The following is a 22,881-nucleotide window of genomic DNA, read 5'->3' as shown; positions in this document are numbered from 1 at the left end:
ATTCTAAGTCAAGCTTTCTCTTGAGTTTTATTTCTCGCTGAAAGGAAAATGTTTAATAGAATTAAAAACCGGCTAAGGAAATAGAAAAAAATAATTATATTAAAAAGGCAAAAAGAGATTAATTAACTTTCGATATTACATTTAACTGTTTAAAGTCTTCACACTGTTAGTACTTTGAGAGGACAACATATCCTTTCTTGAAGCGGTTGAGTTATTTTTTATTAAGAATCTCAGAAACTACTTCAGGCCCCAACATTAATGAAGCTGTCAAGAAAACCTGACAAGCACAGGCTATTTGCTCATGATTTTAGAAGGCACTTCATTTAGATTTTACAGGTTCACACATTCCTGACTGTCACATATCTTCAAAACCTAATTGGGCTATGATCACAACGGACCGCATTTATATGGCTCTTTTCCATTCTTATCGACCACTCAAAGTGCAGATTTGTCTGCACACCTCTGTATAGAGGCTGAATGACCCTCTTCACCTCCTGATCCCGCGTCTACAAAGACAGGGGCAATGCTTTCAGTCACATGAGGCTCACCTTGTGTCCTAATGACCCAAAAGACTGATCCTCTTGAAATGTCTAGATGCAGGGGGAGGAAATAAAGCAAAATGGCTCTGGATAAAATATCTGCCACTTTCATATATTTATTGTCTGATGCAGGGATGCTGTTAACCTCCCTTGCTATACCTTCTGAATCAGCTATAAATATGACCAGTAAACACTATCTGTAATAACTTACACGCGTCGCCTCCATTCAATCTCATCCGTAGCAGCCACATGTATTTCCCTTCACGAACATGTGAGTCAACACTCAGTTGTAGTTGTGTCATTTTGTAATATGAATACTTTTGTTATAAAAAAAGATTATGTTTTTCTACACATAAATGATTCATTGAAAATCAAACATACAAAAGGTCAGACTCCATAACTGGTATGGTCTTAACAAATGGGCAGTTTACAGGAAGTCTTTGACTACAAGGAGAAACCATCCCAGGTAATTCAGCTATCCATCTATCACGCTCTGAGTCATCATTTAAAGTACAGATAATGAGATTGCTCCCCCCACCTCGCTGCACATAAAGCTGTTTACTAGTCATGAGTAACAAATGGTAACCTCTGTCCCTAGACTCCTTGACAGTCCTTGACTCGAGTCTCTCCGCTTGAACATTTAGTTTGGCTGCGATTGGGCCTGCAGCATCTGTCATTTCCTCATTTGTTAATACCCCCCTCTCAGCTCCAACAAACCAACACTGTCTCTTACTAATGCTGGTAATTAATGTTCTAATAATGGCAACATTCAGTGCCAACACAGACAGCAGTGTGACATTTAGAGAGTGCAGCGAAAAGAGAGGTGCAGTGCTTGATGATGTGTATTCGTCTTTGCCTGTGTTCTAGGTTTGTGTCCCACTCCCCGTAGGAGAGGGACACACATCTGGGGATCAGACATGTCGTCCATCTTTATATATAGTTTATGATTAAAACTAACGTGATCAATCTTTCACATCCAGCAAAACTGTAACTTGCACCAAGAGGAATGAGCAACGATCCAGCCATTGGTGTGTCACAACATAGTGGTGTGAAATAAATATAGAGCTGAAACACTTGTGAGCATTACAATATTTAAAAAGCTTAGTGTACAATACATAATGACTAGTTAGAGGTCTATAATTTCAATGCAAGAAGATGCTATTTAAAAGAGTTACAGTATTGTCACTACAGGCCAAGATGCAATGCCACTGTCTGCAAGAAATTCTCTGTTAGCTCCACTGAGCCTTAGATTCTGGCCTTTGCTGATCCAGATATTTCTGGGGATGAATTACTTTTCTCCAGTTTCGTATCAGGCCAGTGTGAGTTGAGTAAAAATTAAATATTTAAAAATGACGCTGCAGCAGCATGCTTCAAGTGGGTAGTGTTTGTGACCAGATTTTAAATGCATGAGGATCAATAAAAAAGGGGGCTGCTGAGGCCCGGTCTTTGTGTGTGAGTGGAATGGTTTACAACAGCAGCAGGACAAAGAGTCTCCATTACCGTATGTATGAAGCTAACTGGCCTGGAATTATGAATATGGAGCTAAATCCTCCAAGGCCTGCAAGTGGCCTGTAATTCCTGTAGTAAAGTATACCAACACAAATATATACTAAACAGCAGTAGCATTCGAAACATCCGCTCCATTAACGCAGCGGGGACACTCCAGTCTCAGAGACATCGTGGGTTAGGATAAGCATCTCCAGGCAGAGAGAAAATAGACCAGGAAGATGAGTGAAAAAGAGTAATCACCCTGACATATTCCTAATAATCCACCTCCCTCGTGCCGCTCCCCCCCAAGCTCACCCAATCATAAAGTGTCAACACTGACCTACAAAAAGGGAATCCTGTCAAGCCTTACATGTTTAAAAAACATCAATCACGGCAGACAAAGAGGGTGCATTGAATTATACAGCATTAACCTTCAGGGCTTGCATATAAAGACCACAGATTTATTTATGCTTGTGTGTTAAGAGCCTCTGCACTGTTCCTTATACAGCGAGCGGGCTGCCAAATTGATGAACCAGCTCAGCCCTCAGCAGGACTCCAGCATCTTTGATTAATGAGTGCAAACTTGTGGAAAGGGTAAGAATAGAGAGACAAGGGTAAAATGGGTGAAAACACAATTATTAGCAAGACCTGATTTTTTTTTTTTCTTCTTCTTTTGGCCGTTTGAAAAGGCCAAAGGAAAGGAGGACACTTTAAAGAGACGCACAGGGACATAAAAAGGGACCATCTCATATTATGTAAGAATATACCGAGACGTGCATAAAAAGTCAGACCGGTAAAGCATGTTTAATGTGATCCCCATGTGAAATATGAGCAATGAAGCAACGGGGATCATTTCAGCAAAAGAAAAACCCAGATCTGTCACCTTACCCTTACAAACTAGTGGTTCTACAAAGTAACACAATAAATAGTTTTTGGTCAAGTGATACATCTCTGGAAAACCCACAGATCTGAAAACACGTATCTTACAATTTGACTGCTAACATTTTGTCCTGTTTGGTGGATTTTAGCAGCCATGAGCTACATTTTCTTTCTGCGCATGGGAGAACAAAAGCCTGCATTATTTTTTTAGCATTCAAATGGCAAGATGCTGACTCTTTTGATTTTACAATGTTCAAAGCTCACATTAGGAGCCGAGTACACACCGGTTAAACACTGCTCTGTCTGCACAGCTTCTCAAGGACGCGAGCTCTGAATAAATATGAGGCAAAATTTAGTGACCTTCTACCTGTGTTTTGATTCATTGGCAGTTGCTAGATGCATGCATAGCACATCAAGGCTGTGATCTGATTTATCTCGCTGCCTTGGCGACTGAAGCCATTTAAACGATGAACTTCATCAGGAATAATGTTTACTGCCATCTCACGTAGACTGTGTGTTTGTGTGTGTGTGCAAAGGGCACACGCTGGTTCATTACTATCAATTATATCTGTAAAGAAAACAAATCAGCTCCACTGTGCAACAGAAGCTGCTGCATGCCAGAGCAAACTGAAGGATAAACGTTGAATTAGTGCGATCACAATAAGCTCCGTGGTCCTCGATGACTTCACAGATCACAAACTTATGTGAAAGAGCCTAATAAAAGTTAATTTCCGGAAGGAAAAAAAGATCTGGTCTAACATTTTTTAACAATTCACAGGCCTTTCTCCACAAAATCCTTTTAACATATGACAGTAAGAAAAAAGTCCTTATTAAACTGTCAATGGCTTCATGTTTTCAGGTACAGGGTCCTGGCAATGTGAACGCTGGCTCTCTGTCACACTGCTTTCAGGGCTTGCTATAGCACTTGAATACGACCGTCTCCTGTGCTTTCCCAACGAAGACAAGTCAAAAAAAGGCTTATCGATATTCATCTCAAGCATCTGAATCATTTCAGTCAGTGGCATCCCTTTAGATCTGCCCTTAATATGTCACCTTATTCACTGAAAACAGACAAAAACTTCTTTTGGTTTTCTGAATGCGTTTCTGTGGCATGTGTGCCTGACCAGAATTGACAGAAATCCAAAAAGCAGGGTCATAATAAACACATTAAGTGCACATCAGGGTAGAAATCAGGGGGATTCAAATGCCCCCAGTTCAAGCACTATAGAAGTTTGGACTTGTGGCACATTTTAAGGATTCATTTCTAGGATTAAACCCAAAACGTGTGGCATCACAGGCAGATAAAAGCGTCTATTTAGCAGTTTTATAACACATCCAATCAGACCTCGCTGCCCCAGCACCTCCAAGATTTATGTGTTTAAAACACTCCTCCTATTCCAGCTCAACACAAATCAAGGTCCTATCTTTCAGATCTTTTCTCCCTTGAAAGTTTCGCAAACTTCAGGGCAGATCACTGCTGTTTACAGTGCTGATTATTTTAAACAGCCCAAGATGGCGAATGCCTTGTTGTTTTAATATGAAAGCAGGCGAAAAAAAATGGAGGGTATTGTCATAATCTCAGAGGGCAAATTTCAGCCCAGACCGTAGCTGCTGCATTAGCTGCGCTTTGCTTTAAGAGGAAGCCACAAAAGGAGAAGACAGTGAGGAGGAGGAGGAGAAGAGGAGGAGGAGAGCAGCCCGGCTCCATAACACTGTGACAACACAATGAAAGAGGAAGAAGATAACACGTAAAGAACACACACACACCTGTGTTTAATACACTTATTGGGTCATACGTGAACGTGTTGTCACAAGAGGCGTCAAACCGCAACAAGGCACAAGTCCACCACTTTGTTTTAAAATATGAATCACGAGCAACGTGCCGTGGGATTTAAACCTTCACGTTCTCAACTTCTATTTCCACCGTCAGGACCGTTTAACGTTCCTGGCGACACGGAGCTCCGATGCCCGCCGGAGAGCACCGGGCTGCCCGCCGGAGAGCACCGGGCTGCCCGCCGGAGAGCACCGGGAGCCCGCTGGTGCTTTAGTTCCTCAACTCGGCGTCCGAGCCGGTGCTTTTATCACCAAGTTACACTTTCCACAGAGAACTAGTGACATTTCCGACCGATTCCAAACCGAACGACCAGTGAAAACCTCGCCTGCACTTAGATATGAACTTTCTCCATCACGGTGCTGGAGGACGCCTCGAGGTGGCAAGTGTTCCGGGGGAAGGACGTTACAAAGCTGGGGACCGTTAGCGTAGCTAGCTGCTAGCCACGAACCTGTGAATGAACAGCCCTGTTAGTGAACGCTAACGTCCAGCGAAGCTAATGCTGCTAATGTCCCAAAGAGGAGGAGGAGGAGGAGGGGGGAGAGAAAAAACAATTAGACTCACCTTATCGCTGGAAATGTGTGTTCTCATAAAAATGCAAAAGGGGAAAATACAGGAGACCACTAATTTAGTTCCCAGTTGATCCCAGTTGGAGAGCAGCAGCAGCGAGGTGGGTGCGGAGAGGTGCTGAGTTAATTGAGTCCGGGTGAGAGTGACTGCTGGTGCTGCTCTCTGGTCGCAGATTGAACACAGTCTCTCCTCCGTCTCATCCAGGCAACTCAAGAGAAGTGACGTCAGCTCCAGGCTCCTACAAAGCAAACTTTTGTTCTCGAACCTGCAGCCGAGCAAGTGCATGATGAGCGCGGACATGGACAGACAGCGACATGCAAAGAAAAACACACACGAGTCAATCATCTATTGTAATATAACAGACTTATTCATTTAGTTCTTTTCAAGCAAGTGCATTACAGGCAGCAGCAGCTCTGCAGCAACATGCACCAACAAGAAAAACACACGAGTACTTACTTTTCAATCAAGTGCACTATAAACACTGACAGTACAGACATGGACGGAGAGCAGCAGCTTTGCAGTGACGAGCACTAACAAGAGAAACACACATTATTTAATAATATATTGTAATATAACATATTTTATTCATATAGTTATTTTCAATAAAGGGCATTATCAACACTGACAGTACAGACAGCAGCTCTGCAGCAACATGCAACAACAAGGAATACACACGAGTTAATCATCTATTCTAATAAAACATATTTTATTTATGTAGTACTTTTCAAGCAAGTGCACTATAAACACTAACAGTATAGACATGGACGGACAGCAGCAGCTTTGCAGTGACATGCACTAACAAGAGAAACACACATGACTTAATAATATATTGTAATATAACATATTTTATTTATAAAATCATTTTCAAGCAAAGGCATAATAAACACTGACAGTACAGACATGGACAGACAGCAGCAGCTCTGCAGCACGCAGAAGTAAGAAAAACACATGAGTTATTCATATGTTTTAATTTACAGATTTAATTGATATAGTACTTTTCAAGCAAGTACATTATAAACACTGACAATACAGACATGGACGGACAGCAGCAGCTTTGCAGGGACATGCATTAACAAGAGAAACACACATGACTTAATAATATATTGTAATATAACATATTTTATTTATATAGTTATTTTCAATAAAGAGCCTTATAAACACTGACAGTACAGTCATGGACGGACAGCAGCAGCTCTGCAGCAACACGCACAAGTAAGAAAAACACATGAGTTAATCATATGTTTTATATTTACAGATTTAATTGATATAGTACTTTTCAAGCAAGTGCATTTTACAGACTGACAGTACAGACAGCAGCAGTTCTGCAGCAACATGCACCAATAAGTAAAACACACATTAGTTTAAAATCTATTTTAATCTAACAGATTTGATTTATCAATCAATCAATCAAATTTTATTTGTAAAGCCCATTTTCACAAATCACAATTCATCTCATAGGGATAACCAAGGTGTGACATCCTCTGTCCTGAGCCCTCAACAAGAGTAGGAACCTCAGTGAGTCACATGTGAAGGATTCCTCTCCCAGGACGGACAGAAGTGCAATCGATGCCGCAAGCAACTGAGTTATTTTCAGTAATGGTAGAGTATGTGGGTAGGCATATTGTATATCAAGCAGTCTTGTTGAAAATGTTTATGAAGTACTTTTCATGCAAGTGCACACTGACAGGACAGACAGCATGAGCTCAGCTGCAGCAACATGCACTGATGTGAAAAGACACACCATGAGTTAGTATCAGAGATATTCTTTTCAAATCGTAGTTTTCAAGCTTTCTAAGTGAAAAAGTAGAGTAGAAGTTATAAATCAGGAACACATGAAACCATATTTGTAGAAAACCAGGTATTTGTTACCACTTGAGCTAATGAGCTGCCGCACTGAATAAAAACAGGTTAATTATTTCATCTCACTGCTCCCATGTTTCCTTTTGTTCTTCTACTTCCACATGTTTACAGACATCTTTAAACTGTATCGTTATATCATATGATTACATATTTTGTGGGCAAAGAGAACAAATTGTAAAAAAGATAGATACTTAGATAAAGTAGATACTTTTTTAAAGTAAATTTTATTATCCTGCACAGTCCACTTCTGCGCAGGAGGTGTACAGATCACTTCTGTGCAGGAGATGCAAATTTGAGCACGTCAAAGCCCTCAAAAAGCCAATTCATTTGCCTGAAAAAAAAAAATAATAATAACCAGGATTGCTCAACCCTTGAAAGTACCAACTATAAAATACAATTTCTAACATTTCTAGGACTGCAAAGCAGCACTGAGCTGGCACATGCATTTTGAAGCGTTGCATGCGTTTTGCCTTTTGTCTGAAAAAAATAAATAATGACTGAGGAAATATTGACACATAGAGCTGTTCATGCTTGGACTCTGATCATGAGACAGGAGTTTGGTGGGGATAGTGCACAGTTTACACTTAGAAGCATTTAACTCAATTTAAAGAGGAAACTAAGCTGTATCTGTCACCACGTCCTGTTGGTGTTTAATCAAAGTGAGTACAGAATAAAGTTTGGAGGACATGCTGCCAAATGCATTTGGTGGTAGACGGTGCCGCATACACTCTCATCTTGTTTTGTAATTAATAACCAAAGGAGGCAGGCGCAGCAAGTTTGGCTCTGGCGGTGAGGACAAAGTGTAATGCAGTGTAATGTCTGAAAGTAAAACTGACATAAAGATGAAGGACAGATGTCTGTTTTTGAAGATTCAATGGTGCTTTGATAAGTAAAGCAATTCAGTCTTTATTCCCCTATAGGCTTTGTAAAGTTTGGCTTGCATTATGGAAAGCACACACACACACACACACAAACAAACACACACACTTAACACTTAACACATACTCACCCAGCCACAAAACAGTTTGATGTCATAAATTAGAAAAAAAGCAACATGTAATACTAAACTAATATATATAAGAACAAGGTGACACTTAAGACAGAGTTGTTAATACAGTGTTGGGAAATAAGGTATTTTAATCAATTCAGACTGCAAATAAAGTGATTATTTCACCTAAAACAGAAGCTCAAACCCTTTATTTAAGATTAGGTGTGAATCCGTTTGAAATATGTCTGCTTCTTGCCATACTCTTCTATTTTGTCTAATTGTGTAAATGTGTGAAGCGCTGCGGTCAGACGAGGACCAAGTGGAGCTTCAAGTGTGATGCGGAAACTGTCAACAAGACATTCATGTTATAAATAAATGCGTTATTCAAGACTCCATTTGGCCAAGGACTACCATCTGCCTTTCTTTCTGATCATTAAGCAAGCGTACATTTGGCCACAGACGACACAAAAGGGGGTGCGTTTGATCATTGTACTGAAACAGACATTTACAACACAGTGTGGATGGAAACACTTTGGGAGTCTGTGACTAAAGTAGTGCTGTAAATGACAAATCATACATAACGCTCGCTTATATTTCAGCTTATAACGATACAGTACATGTTTGCCTTTCGGAGATTAGGACTGAGGTAAAGTGGCATTTTGAATTACCTTTTGAATATTGCACTGATTCATTATGTGTTTGAAAAAATTACGCCATGCGATTCTTTCCTAAAGAGAAACAAGAAGCTGCTTTTCAGTGGATTTTTAATTTAAGGCTCTGCCCCTTTTTTGCACATTGCACATTGTACACAAAGTTGTACTAATTGGACACAGTAATTAAGGCACAAAGGCACGTCTGAATTAAAGATGTGGGAGGCAAAAAAAAATCGTTGATCAGCATTTGTTATTTAAAACAGGCTTATTTGCTTGTTCGCTGTCCCTTGTGCTCATTGATTTTTCTCTCCCACGCTTTAATTCTTGTGTCATTGTAGATGCTGCAGTCACAGGAGCTAGTGTATTGAATGGACTGAGAGAAACACACATGCCCGCCTGGATGCACACACACGGTGAGGGAGGGAGGAAAAATATGATTTGATAAATTTGTCAGCCGAGCCACAGGATACCTGGGTTTTTAATTATGTTGGACACTCCTCATTAGAGGGAATGAGAGATCAGAGCGACGTGGCTTTCAAAAAGCCCCTTTTTTCTGGCTGTGGCTTTTCGTATTGTACAATAAAAATGTCAGCCTTCCTTGGTCGTTTGTAACACAAGTCGTGGTGGATGGCTGCAATGCAAGCAGCCTGCTGGGGGAAGGGCCAGCAGTCTGTCCTCCTTTAAAAGGGATTTTTTAAGAGTCTTGATTAAAAAGTATAATGAGATACCAAAGACACAGCAAAGATGATGTCTCTGGAGACGGATGCAAAACAAATTAAGACACTGCTTTTTGTTTTTAATTATTATTTTTTCCATCAATCCTCAGAAAGCTAAGGATACCCCTCAGGGCTCATGCAGGAGTTGGACTCACTGTCATTGATTTTTTTTTTCTCCCCCTCCATAATACAGATTTTAATCATGTCAGCACACAGTCTTCTGATCCTTTCACGCCAAAGCCTCCCAGCACTGCACATGCATTTGATTTAGAAAATGAAACATTACCCGAGCTGAAAACCTGCGTACGTTCATTTATCATTCATCAAGTTTGTGTCAGTTTTTGGAATATGCTGTTTAGAGTCTAGTGCAACAGTTTTTCCCCCTAACAACTCAGACCTGATTTACTCTTAAACTCTGCTACAACATGTGTGTTATCAGATATACAGAGTAACATATGCTTTGACATGCATTAGGGGAAGATCAAATTAATAGTGTAATGTAATGATTTCATATTTAGCATTAAATGCATTCATTTTATACAGCATACAGATGTGGGTCACTTCTGGGCTTCTTGCAGTTGAGCTTAAGTGACCCACTTGTAAAATAGCAAACGTAGCCGAAATATCTCAAATCAAATGTGGGCCTTTTTTGGCAAACATGCAGTGCTCCAGGCAAGGTGTAATCTGGATGCCAACATGAACTGCCCAAGTGCCATCATTCCACGTGGTATGTGGGCCGGATGTGGGCCAAACCAATTTTGCTACACACATTAAAATGTATAAAGAAACAAATTGAGGTTTAAACATGAATATTACACACGCTAATTAAGATTAGCTGTGTGCAGTAGTACGGCTGTAGTATGCCAGGCCTTGGCATAAAAGAATATAGAAGAACAGGGAGGCGTCTCCTTAAAAGATGCCATTGTTTTCCTTTGTCAATAGCAGAATGTTCCAGGAGAGTAAATGAGAGAGTAACCTGAGATTTGCGGGACATGAGAAACAGATGCTCTACACTTGTGTCCAAGAAACATGGAGGATGAGAAAGATAGGATGAGTGAGAACAGGAGGAAAGGAAACAGTTCTCACAGACTCTTTGTTCTTACACAGTCCACAGTCAGCGCTGTTATCTCTGTATTTATACATATAAGACAATGAGACATCTTTGAGCAAGCTGAGGGTTTTTGTTTTTAGTTCTGTATCTGATTTTATTGGCTCATATCTTATCATAATTCATGTGCTTGATGAATTTGCCTCTCACTGCCTCTCGTTTTCAGTCCATCCATCACGCGACTGTATGTCACATTCATGCATACCAATGTCCATTTTAATTTATCATTCTGGGTCAGCGAGGACCCCCTCCTGTTCCAAGCAGTGGTATGGCAGATGTGTGAATGAAATCATTTCTGCTATTATCCAAGTGAAAACAGGCCGTTGGAACCTTTGTGATGAGACAACAGCCGCTGTGTGACTATTAAATACATCTCGGGTAAACAGAGGAGATGGTTTAGGGATGTCACAGGAAAAATCACTCAAGATGTTTGCAAATCTGAATTTGTAAATGCATATGCTTTAAAGGGTTAATCTGGAGTAAAATAAATGCATTGATTTATTCAAATTATCATTACTGTGTTGGAGGGCAAATACAGGACCCCACCTTCTGCATGTCAATACACATTTGTCTATTTTAACTGGTGAACTGCAGAACCCGAGGACTTGTCTGCAGTACAACAGATTGCAGATCTGTGTTTAGGTTCGGTAGACCTTATACTGCTGATACTCACACTGAGCAGTCATTTTGTTTTCACTTCATTATTCATTCTTTTATTTGAAAACAAATTGAGGGCAGCAGCTCAGAGGTCTGGAACCAGGCGAGACTGCGGGAAGAAAGGAACATCTGCAATCGCACACCCCGAGCTTTATAAATGCATCACTTTGGGCTCCTTTCAAAGGCTTTTTTCCCCTGGAACATTCAGCTGTTGTATTTCTAATAAATTATACTTGGTTGCATATTCATGAGAGTGAATCACGGGTTTCAAAAGGACATGTCTGCTCAAAGCCATAACCACATAAACCACCTCTAAAGGCCCAAAGACCCGTATATTAATTGAAAAGTGTCACTTTCACTCCCGTTTTAAAAATGGTGATATACAGTAAACAAATAGATTCATTGTCATTGAGCACAACAGGATTATTTTCAGCGGTCCAGATTGTGCATTCACACATAACACAGCAAAGAAAAAAAGATAATTCACCAAGAGATAATAGAAATTCCTATAAATATATAAATATTCCTACTCAAAGCCCTATAGATATATAAATATTCCTTTAACAGATCCTATAACTATAAATATTCTTAAAAAAGACATACATTGTCCAAGATAAATTAAACAGATAAATTAAACCAACCAAGAATGCACCAACAAGGAGAGTGTTGAGCCACTGGGACTGTGCACACTGCCATCAGTGTAACAGACCGTTAATACGTTAGCAGCCTTACAGTCAGTTTAATTTAATCTGGAGACTCAATCACAAGTTAATAATTTGTTAAGGACCTTCACCTCAACTTGAAGAAAAGATTATGTTTTAAAGATTATATTATATTATTTTATGGTTTAACATCAGATTCTGTGTGTCATCCACTGTATTTACATTGCATTCAAAGTGATCATCCTCCATGTTTTTGAATTTCATTGATTTGATGGCTTCTCTGCAGAATCACAGTGAAAGAGACGTGTCATATTGTGAGTCACTGTCCCACCTGGTGGCCAAATACAGAAATTATCAGGAAGGTTTGGGGTGAAAAATATTACTGTTGTGGTTTTTCATTATGGCACCACATCACAAAATGTTGGTCCATAAAAATCTCTGGTAAAACATTTCTGGATGTGAAAAAAAACACATAGAGAGATCTGAACAAAAAGAGGAACATGCAGCGGAGATTCAAAGATAATTCGTTGGGTGACAGACTTCTTGGAAGTCTAAAATTAGACATGCATGAGTGGAAAGAGAAAAGATTTCCTGCTGACTTGTCTCAGTTCTGTTTGATCTTGGACCACGCTGAGATGTCAACAGAGCCGCTGGACATTCAGATGGAGTCGCTTTTCAATGACAGTGACCTAGATGTCCTTTCAGAGCTAATTAGGATCCAGTCCTTATTTTGGCATCCTAATTCATCTTCTTCTCCTCAATTATGCATTGACACTATATATATATAATGTATATATATATATATACACGCAAGACTGGAGGGGGGCATATTCCTGGAAATAAGAAAAACTTGCACTCTTGACTCAGAACTCAACAAAAAGCAAATGAAACCATTCTTCTATCCAAACATACTTTATTATGAAAAGCACACAGGGGCTCAGATTCTGCCAAATTAACGCCAGATATTGCACAGTAGCGTTCATGCTGTTGTCATTAAAAGTATTCAGAGGGATATTTGCCATTATTCGGCAATGTACCCATCATATAGAGCCAAGTCTTGATTGTCTTTAATGTCACAGGATGATTTATTATTCCTGTTTACATCAAAATCCTGACAATGCTGTATGTAAAATACTGTAACATCTGTCCTCTTACACAGACAAAAAACAGACCAAAGTGTGGATATGGATTATCAACATGATAACCACACTGAAATATTCTGGAATGACAGTTTTATACTAATTAGGGCCCGAGCACCTCCGGTGTGAGGCCCTATTGAAATTGAAGGCATTTTTCTTATTATTTATTATTAGGGCCCGAGCACCTCCGGTGGGAGGCCCTATTGAAATTGAAATGATTATTATTATTATTCTTATTCATCCAAATGAATGGGCTTTTTGAGGGCTTTCCCATGCTCAAAAATGTTTAAAACTTTGCAGTAAATTAGAATGTGGTGGAAATTGACGTATTCTGGAGTATTTGGAAATGGGCGTGGCACAATGGCTCAACAGCGCCACCTGGAACGCAGCCCCTAGGTTTCCCCATGGCCGATCTTCACCAAAATCGGGGGAAAGGTGTATCGTGACTAATCATACAAAAAAGTCTCAAGGAGCATTATGAAAAAAGCAACAGGAAGTCCGCCATTTTGGATTTAGTCGCCATTTTGGCGATATTCCACGTTTTTACTTTGATGTACTTGTCGTAGGGCTTTCATCGGATCAACTTAAAATTTAGACGAGTCTCATCACAACAATATGGAGTACTAAAGTTATCAAAAAAATCAACTTTTCGTCAGAGCCTGTGACCGTGGCGTCAAAGTTTGATGAAACGCCATCAACACACGAGTTTCTGTATCTCAGACATATTTGGTCTGATCAAATCCAAACTAGACACATAAGACAAGATTCCCGACCTGAAGACATCTACACAGAAATCGTGACTTAAAATCACAGCGCCCCCTGGTGGCTACAGGAAGTGAAGCGTTTATCCTTGCCGCAGTGCCGAACGCATGCAACGTGGAGACGAGCGCTTGCTCATCCAACGTTCTCTCTTCCCCGACCGCAACAGACTTGGAACGCGCGTGTGCTCGGGCCCGTTAGTGCTACAACGTAGCCCTAGTTTATTATGTTCTTTCATCTCATCCCAACATGGAGGAAGCAGAAAGATTTTAAACCATCATAACAAGTTGGTAGAAATCTTTCGGTCCAGTTAATGACAATGCATGGATATAGGTCAGGATGTATATGTGTATTTATTTAGGATCGTTTTCCATATCAATAGGATACCTGGACAAAAAATATCAGCTCTACAGACTCAACCTCATTGGCTCATTTACATACATGTAACCAGGCAACTGATCACTGGGCTCGCGTTCTGATCCCACTATGTACATGTGCATTTTTTAAACCTTGTGATTAAAGATTCCTGTTTCTATGAACACCACATGAAGGGAAACAACTGAAGTTCTACCGTTGTGTCCTCACATCATGACACTGGAGGAAGCTGTATGATGTCTGATAAAATGACCCCTGGGGATCAGGCTTAAAGACAATACATTTATAATAGAGAAAATATGCTAATGTACAGAAGAATGCAGCATTTATGAGCTTCAATTAATACTGAGGAATATGAGTCAAAATCTCCCAACCTTCTGAGGATAATACTATATATGGCAAACAGAAAATGTCTACTCACACAAAGTATCAACGCTTAGCTCTAATATTAACCCATTCCTCCCATTTTAATACGCAACAAGTTATTTTCCACAGGCAGTGTAGCGCTTGATGTTAACCTAGTGTGACGGGTGATGTTGACTTCGAGGTACAGCTGTAAGAAATTAACATCTGATTCAAGCGAGTGTCCCTTAGTGCAGACGACAAAAAAAAGCAGACACAGTGACATATTTATGTGAAGAGGTTAGTATCAAAAGTATCCTGGTCAGTTTTCACACAGTCACACTAAATTATTCAGACGGGACACAGGCATGAAACTCCACCGAAAAACTGTCTCAGGCTTCATCCACACGGCAACGTTTTAGCTTTATTAAAGCACCACTGCTGCTAGGGTTAGACTTGGCGACTACATGACCACATTTTCAAGTGCCTAAAGACGGAGAAGTTTGAAAACACATCTGGTCCCGTTTTAGTTTGAAAACTCCTGGGCTGTGTTTTAGTATGGACGGGCAGAAACATAGAAGTTTGGAAAAACAAACTGCATGTACTCATGTATGTGAAGACTTGTTCCACCTCATGGTCGGTCCAAATAAACGTATCCCAATCTCACCATTGCTGTTTCTCATTCGCAAGCCTGTTAATATGGATGGAGATAAATACTGATTTGGAGCTAAAGCACAAGTCTGGACGGAGATTTTTTCGTCCTATTTTAAAAACTAAAACCTATGAGTATGGATGAAGCCTCAGTAACTGCTGTAAAAGTGGAATTCTCTTCGAATGAACACCCACCCAGTGAGAAGGGGGGGTTGTTCTACGGCACACTGTCGTTCTCCTCGGCCTCCACCAGGCAGGACTGGTCCGTCTCCAGGACTCGGAACGGAGGGTGGTACTCAAATGCCGTGAAGAGGGTGGAGCCAAGATTGTGCTTCTGGTGCAGGAACCAAATAACGGCTGAGACTCCCATGATAGCCACCACGCTGAGAATGACCAGGGCCGTCAGCAGCACGCTGGCTTCTGAGGAGGACGGGTGACAATGCAAGGAAGGTCATGAGTATAAACACAAAGAAAATCACAGAGGAATATGTAAAGGAACAAGCTCAAAGGTCCACTTACTCTGCTTGGCTTCCTCTGGTTCTGAGGGGAAGGAAAACATTTTGAGTGGAAACAATATCCTGAAGTCACATTGGTTCAAATTCCTTCTACACATAAATCATTCATTTAGTAAATTATTAGGGGGAAAAGGACTCGTATCTTACTCTGAACGCTCTCACAGATCACACCGTTCTCCACCTCGTCCAGGCAGCTGACATTTTCCCATTTTCCCGTGTTGCTGTGCAGGGTCACGCACGTGTCCAGGGGCACGAGGTCTGACGGAGACGAGCTGTCCTCCCAGTTAGTGAATCCCACGGGGTCCTCGCCGAACCACCTCATGTCATCACCTGTCAAGACACGCCAATCACTACTCCAGCACGACGGGGCAGCAGGAATACCAAGCACCTGACAACATCAGCCATGGAGCGGGGAAATTACACAGTCCCACATTTGCTTTGTCTTTGGGCTCCTTCTCCGGCATTCACAAACATACTGTGCCGAGTTTCATAATAAATACTATGAAAGAAGAATATAAAAGGGATGTGCAACTTTTTTTCCCCATGACTGTTTTAAAATAGAAAAAAAAAACTAGGATTTCCCGAAGCAGTGCCAGGATTTCACGAGGAAGATAAATCAGTGTTGTCACCGAAGCTTTGAAAAGTTGCTGGAACCAGCAGAAATAAGGGGACAGGCCGACAAACAGAGGAAAACGCAAACATGTCTTTCAGGAAACTGGAACAATAACTGAAACACAGGCAGTGACTGTGTTTACATGGACAGCAATATTATGAATTGTAACCTTTTCTGAATATTCCTGTTTACGTGTTACAGAGCATAGTCAGATCATAACTGATGTCAACATTACTTCCTACTTGTTTACACTTATATCCAGGAAGTGCACTGTTAAGCAGTTGGTAACTGCTGTATGTCAAGGTTGCAAAAAGCTGTGAAAAGGTCAAGAGGGCGTTATAATGTGATAAAGACATGTAAATGTCCACATCATGGGAATAAGCTCCACAGGTTTAATAAGATTACAGCTTATCAGAGTATGACCTTATTCAGGTTAAGGTATTCAGTAAATGTTGTTTACATGGACCACGCTGAGGCACTATAGGTCGATGTATTTTCATTCGCTGTGAAAGGAAACATCTTCAAAAGATGGAATTATATAATTTCACGTCTTCAGTAGGAAAGTCAGAATGTCTTCATGTGATTTGTTGACAATAGTAAAAATACAGAATGATGTAAATATCGTCCTCATACTGTGATGAGGTTTTTTCTCACAATCTGAATATGCTACCCCTACACCATTACATTTGTTTATGAAAGATGTTGTCACACATTCTCAACTTTCATTGATTCTATCCATATTAATGTTTGTGGAGCTAATATTGATTGTATCAGTGCTTTATCAGCAGTGAGGCAATGCCGGTTATGGATGTTTTAAAATTTTAAAAAGCTGGGAAGACAAACTTCTGTTATGTTAATCTGTCTCAAGAAAAATAAAAAAAAATGTATCTCTTCAGAGTTCTCTCTCCAGGCTTGATTATTGATTTTCAGGCTCAACTTTAAAGCTTATATCATAAAGAAGAATAGAAACACGTAGATTCTGAATAGTAGAACATAAATACATGTGAAACAAAACTGTAATGTTCAATGTTGGGTTTCCACAGAGTTCCTTCCAACCAATTGTAGTTGATAAATTGGCGTATCAGTTTCTGTTTGTCATCAATATTTAGATCTGATCTAATGGAAGTTGTCCAGCTTGTTCCCACAGTCCTCCGGTCACATGGTACTTACTGCTTGTGTCATAATACATTCCCAGCCACACGTTGACATTGCCTTTCCACACCTCTGGGCTATATTTAATGACAAAGTCATTTTCCTCCACACTCTGTATGGTCAGAAGCTCTGGGGGAATAAAACACAAAGCAGTGTTCAATATATCACCACACTGAGGATACGGCGCATATTCGTCATTTGGTCTTGGATGAAAAATTGAAAATAAAACGTTTCACGTACCGAACCCTTGGCAGAGGGATTTTGCTCTTTCAAAAGTGTAGCTTTTGATTTTGTCCTCCTGTCCGTGAATAAAGTGGTAACATCTGTCTTGAAGGGGCACCCAGGTGCGTCCATCTGCAGGGCAGTCTGAGGAGCGGCGGGGGGGGGTGGGGGGGGGGGTGTGTTCACGGAAATATCTGATATACAATATGACCTATTTACCTGAATTAGGATATTTAAACATATACAGGGAGACATCTAACAAAACACATATGACTTGACAAACCATTTTATCCTCATAACATTAAGTTTAGCTGAAGGCCGGTTAACACAATCTCACAACTGGGAGTACAGGGTTTCTCAAAGGGGGGGTTCAAGGACCAATTAGGGTCCCTGGCAAAAAGAGTATTGTTTATTTTAACTGTCCTTTCATCCAAAAGCTAGCTTTCAGACATGCACTGGAGTCCGGAGACTCTCAGTATGTTTTTCAGAGGAGGTGCATGTGTGAACGTTAATGTCAGATTGAGACACTTTGCAGTTTCTATGGAAGTTATCTGCCTGGCCTCTTAATATTAAGTCGATGTGAGGACACAGCAGGGGATCCCCCACTGGATTCACTGCCATAAATTTAAGAAAACAAATATCTCCCTGTGTAAAAGCGGTGTCATACAAGTAGGAGACACCGACGGAGATGTCAAGCTCGTTTGTGGTGATAAAGGCTGATGACGTGTCAGGTGTTATAAAAACAAAATCACATGATTTACACAGCAGAGTTAATACGTCACTTCCTGCCTCTGTCTGCTGCACCCGGCTGCTATAACACATTAGCCTGAACAATGAGGAAGATTTGTTGTAAATATTGTAAAGTTAATACTAAAAACATTTGAGAAAAAAACAGAAAATATGCCAAAAAAGTACCAGTTAGAGACCCAACAAGTCTGGTCCTGAATTTCGTTCACTTCTTCAAATAAAATCATCTAAACCCCATAATTTGGTTGAGTTGAGGGTGCCAGTTAAGGGTCCTTGAAATGCATACATTTGAGTACCGGTCCCCTAATGGACTCCTGTGAGGACTACACCGGTGAACATGGTTCCTCTTTACTGGTCCAGCCTGTGTGAGCTGTTTACAAGGTTCCTGGTGAATTTGTTTGGAGTTTTTCTGCCCCATCAGGTTTTTCATTCTCAAGCTGCTTTAAAAACGTTCACATCTGACTCTTCCCACTGTAATCCGTCCCCTTTATAAGGTTATACCACCGGTGTAAGTGTAATGTCCCCGTTTGACCCACACTCACTCACTGGCTGATCACACACAGCTGATCTCCATGATGAGAGTTTGAACACTTTCATCGCAAGTAAACCAAAGATTAGACGCCTCCAGGCTTTTCAATCTGTAGTGTTTGCGCACACACACTCACTCACAATGTGCTGTGTGTGTGTGTGTGGGGGGGGGGGGTCCACTAACCAGTGTGTCGACATAAAGGAAAGTTTGAACAACACACGCGCATGACGACGTGCAGCCACACTCCACTGACATGTCTCTTATCAAGTGAAGCCCTGCACGCACGGACACACACCTACGCGCACACAACCCACACGATCCTTTAGGTTTCACTCGTCTCTCACCTCCCGTCAGGCCGAGCTTCAGCTGGAGGCTCAGCAGGAAGACGACGCAGCGCCACACGGATCCAACATGGTGCTTCCTGCTCACAGGCTCCATGACAGCGGAGAAGAGTCTTCAGCACCAAACTACTTTTCTGACTCCACAAATCCCTCCCACAGCCAGCCAGGGGCGCTGCTAGAAGGTTTGGGTCCTGGGAAAGAACAAAATACTGTAACCCCCCCCCCCCCCCCCCATTAATGGATGGATGGATACAATTTAGAAAAGGGTAGTGTTAGATAAACCTGCAAGTAAAGGTATTATATTTTCGATGGGGTGTTATTTTATTTAAATATATCTATTTTAGCTCAACACTACCTGTAAATGTAGATATATATTTCAAAATAAAGGCTCGCCAGTGTTTCTGTTGACGGAATCCATTCATTTAAAAAAAGAAAAAGACAAAAAAGAAGCTTTTATACTGAAATATTTGCAGGAGAAGCACAGCTTCAGACTGTATAGTGCTGGTATTTATTTTAAGGAACTAGTTTTATATAAGGTCATATATTAGTCATACCAGAAACCTCACAAAGGCTGTAGTTAAGGGGAATTATAGTTGACGTAAAGAACTCCGGGTGGTGGGCAGTAGGCTCTCTCTCTCCAGAAAATCTCCCCAAAAGTTTAAAGAAAATTGATTGTTCCACAATTTGTTTTTAAATACCCCCTCAGTGGAAAAAGAGTTCTTTATCCAGGATGAAAAAGTGCAGTTGCTCAAGTCATCTTTAATGTCTTTGTGTGTAGGTGTCAATTCTGCCCTCTTCTGATCTCCTGTCTTCCATCCACCTCTTACCTCCTGATTTAAAACGTATCCTGCTGATGAATTAAACTTCATGCACGGACCAAAAAGGTTTTCACACAGGGCCCTCTGGATGGTGCTGTGTGCACATTGTTTCTCAGAGGATGTGCATTGTTATACATCACACAAGTGACCTCTGTGAGCTGCCGTAGCCACTATATTGAACTGGTTCTGTGGTTTAATTTTATTATAATGTAAATCTGATAACCATCTTTGTTATATATAAATATACCAAAAAGGAAATGAGTCTCGGCTGAATCTTAATCGCAGAAGACCTTTGTCTGGTTTATATATATTCTAAATCCAGTCAGTTTATGGAAGCATTACATTTCCAGATCAAATTAATTGTTCTCCTTCTCCTTGTTCGTCTTTATTCTTTGTATAACTCTTTCTAAAGGTGATTTTTTTTTAATTGGTTGTTGAAATGAGCTCGGCAATCACAGTCAATATGTTTACCTACCAGTTTACCACTGTAAAAAAGTAACCCTAACCCTTCTTGTTTCTCAGAAGAGGGCAGAAGCAGCGAGCCTCAGGGGCAGAATGGGTAATGGACACAGGGATGAGGGGGCTTCATGTCCACTGCCTGTTCAGGCGCAGGTGGCACCAACACAGACAGCTGGAGTGTGAGTTTTTCTCCTCGTCTGGAGCTGGTGGCTTCCCGTAGGGTGGCACCAACACCCTGCAGGATACCGTTGGGGACCCATCTGCCATGGCAAGGCCTGCTCGCAGACGCCCCCCCTGTCCACCCACTGCTACCTCCTGATACCCATTACTGTCCAGGCCATGCATGTTGTCAACAATACCATGTGACAGTGTTGTTAGAGTCCTCAAGCAGGTCCTCTGATAGCACAGAGATTCTTAAATACTGGTACCGAGTTGCATGCTCAGGAACATTGAGACAACGCTGAGTTTAAGTGCTGTTATTTAATGTGATGACATTAATATATTTGTTTAATTGTAAAGGTTGTTGATAAAGAAGTAGCATATGGATTTGATGCAAGCAAACTGTGCAGTAAAGAGAAACCATATTTTAGCAGAAGTGCACATCATACCTCCACACATTGGCTTGCAGCTGTAGGAGATAATAGCGTCTCATTAATTCACATGCAGAGCGGACTCCTGAAGGACTGTGCAGCATGTGTGTGTGTGCAGGGGATGGTCACTGTCATGTTAATGGAGTCTGGTATCTTGGAGAAAACTGACAGTGAAGGGACCTTTGTCAGCTGCTGCTTTAATTAGAGTATTAAGCAGATGTTGTTCCTTCTCTTCCCAGATTTCTGCCTACCTGAACTCCAGTTTAGAGAATCTTTATTCCACCCTGTGTTTTAAATAGAAAAAGACGAAAATAAAAGCAGCAGCTCAGTGATAATCACAAACAAAAAAAGACCACATATTTTTCTTATGGATTATATTTGTTTGGCAGTGGGCATGTTGTTTCTTTCAAGCTATCTCAATAAAGGGTAGTAATTAATATCCTTAAACTTATTTTTAGGATAGAAGCCATTTCCTTATTACACATAAATTAAAAATGAAGTGAGAGACGGTGCTTTGATTGTAGTCATCTACCTTGACAATACCATATTAAAATGTACAGTTCAACTGTTGATATTTTACAGATGAGCCATATAAAAGATAAGTCTATAGTTTTATCCTTGAACAATACAAGGCTAACAAAAGAACAGGTTCTCTCAGGGTTCATGATCAGGACAGCAGCTCGCCCTGAAAACAAACACTAGACTCACAACAGATTAAAAGGTGAAAATCTTTAAAATCTTTATTCAAAAATGTCAAAGAAATGAACAGAATAAACCTTAGGCAACAAGCTACTAAAAAAAACAGGTCTTTGGATTTAACAAACACTACAAAACAAAAATACAGAGGAAAGTTTCCTTAAACTGTACAAACAAGTTACCACTGGCATCTGTGTGGCACGAGTAAAAAAAAGATACAACTTTCATCTAGCACTATGAAAATCTTTCTTTTCTCAAGCTGTCTGTACAAAAAAATGTCATAAATTAGAACTTTTTTTCCTTGTATAACTTAATGACTGTTCAACATGATGGTTACCTATATGAGCTTTTTTTCTCTGACGCACCTCTGCAACTCTCGATCCTTGTACTTATGGCACTTGATTCAGACACCATTAGCAGCATGAACCTCACATAACAGTACAACTTCTCAGTCTGAGGCATTACATCTCAAGTATCGCGGCCCCTCCGTGTGTCGCTCGCCCGTTAGCTACAGAGGAAATGCTGCTGCGTGTTTGTCTGGACCCAAAGACAAAGCAACAGACGTGTTTGTTTAAAGGAGCACAGATCCCGTGAACGCCACAAAGCTTCGCTGTCATCGACGGCCTCAAGAGATCTTACATTTTCGAACTATAAAGCTGAATGTGTGAGCATCAGGAGAAAAATGTCGCTGCCCCACCCGCCAATGACTACATTAATAACATCATTAAGAAAATAGGTCGGATGCAAATCACAAAAAAAAAGAAAAGTACTCAAAAAACAACCTGAAAGGAAACAGCTGTATGTGGCCAGCTCCTGAGCGTGGCGTTTGGTCTGGAAGGGCGGGCTGGACCTGCTAACCCGACCTATTACAGAGGAGAAAGAAAACTCTGAGGTAGATAATTGGTCAGACTGACCACCAGGTCGAATCACAGGCTTATTGGAGGACGCCTTGATCAAAAAGCCAACGTTAATTATTGAAATA

General features: G+C 40.7%; 2 protein-coding genes across 2 annotated transcripts in view; both read right to left on the bottom strand.

Moving 5' to 3' along the window:
- Nucleotides 1-5,499, bottom strand: part of LOC133021331 (bromodomain adjacent to zinc finger domain protein 2B) — a 47,836-nt gene extending 42,337 nt beyond the window's left edge. Inside the window, exon 1 of the mRNA XM_061088124.1 lies at nt 5,302-5,499. Within this exon, the coding sequence (XP_060944107.1) occupies nt 5,302-5,328 (27 nt within the window). The 5' untranslated portion in view covers nt 5,329-5,499. The remainder of the gene's footprint in view (nt 1-5,301) is intronic.
- An 8,684-nt stretch (nt 5,500-14,183) lies between these two features.
- cd302 (CD302 molecule) lies at nt 14,184-19,481 on the bottom strand. Its single transcript, XM_061088839.1, has 6 exons — nt 19,340-19,481; nt 17,738-17,863; nt 17,516-17,626; nt 15,880-16,062; nt 15,737-15,757; nt 14,184-15,637 (listed from the first exon to the last, which is right to left on the bottom strand). The coding sequence occupies exons 1-6, from the start codon at nt 19,431-19,433 to the stop codon at nt 15,435-15,437; spliced, it is 738 nt and encodes a 245-aa protein (XP_060944822.1). The 5' UTR covers nt 19,434-19,481; the 3' UTR covers nt 14,184-15,434.
- Between the last annotated feature and the right edge of the window lie 3,400 nt (nt 19,482-22,881).

Source organism: Limanda limanda, chromosome 16 (genome assembly GCF_963576545.1).
Source record: "Limanda limanda chromosome 16, fLimLim1.1, whole genome shotgun sequence".
Classification (NCBI taxonomy): domain Eukaryota; kingdom Metazoa; phylum Chordata; class Actinopteri; order Pleuronectiformes; family Pleuronectidae; genus Limanda; species Limanda limanda.
The sequence above is the reverse complement of the archived record's forward strand: the minus strand, read 5'-3'. Positions and strand labels throughout refer to the sequence as shown.

What these genes read in the sequence shown, in the direction of transcription:
- cd302 (XM_061088839.1), bottom strand. Translation starts at nt 19,433, where the DNA reads ATGGAGCCTGTGAGCAGGAAGCACCATGTTGGATCCGTGTGGCGCTGC. An exon ending in GAAGCTCGGCCTGACGGGAG is followed by an intron (nt 17,864 to 19,339) that starts GTGAGAGACGAG and finishes GCCGCTCCTCAG; the next exon opens with ACTGCCCTGCAGATGGACGC. An exon ending in ACCAGAGGAAGCCAAGCAGA is followed by an intron (nt 15,638 to 15,736) that starts GTAAGTGGACCT and finishes CGTCCTCCTCAG; the next exon opens with AAGCCAGCGTGCTGCTGACG.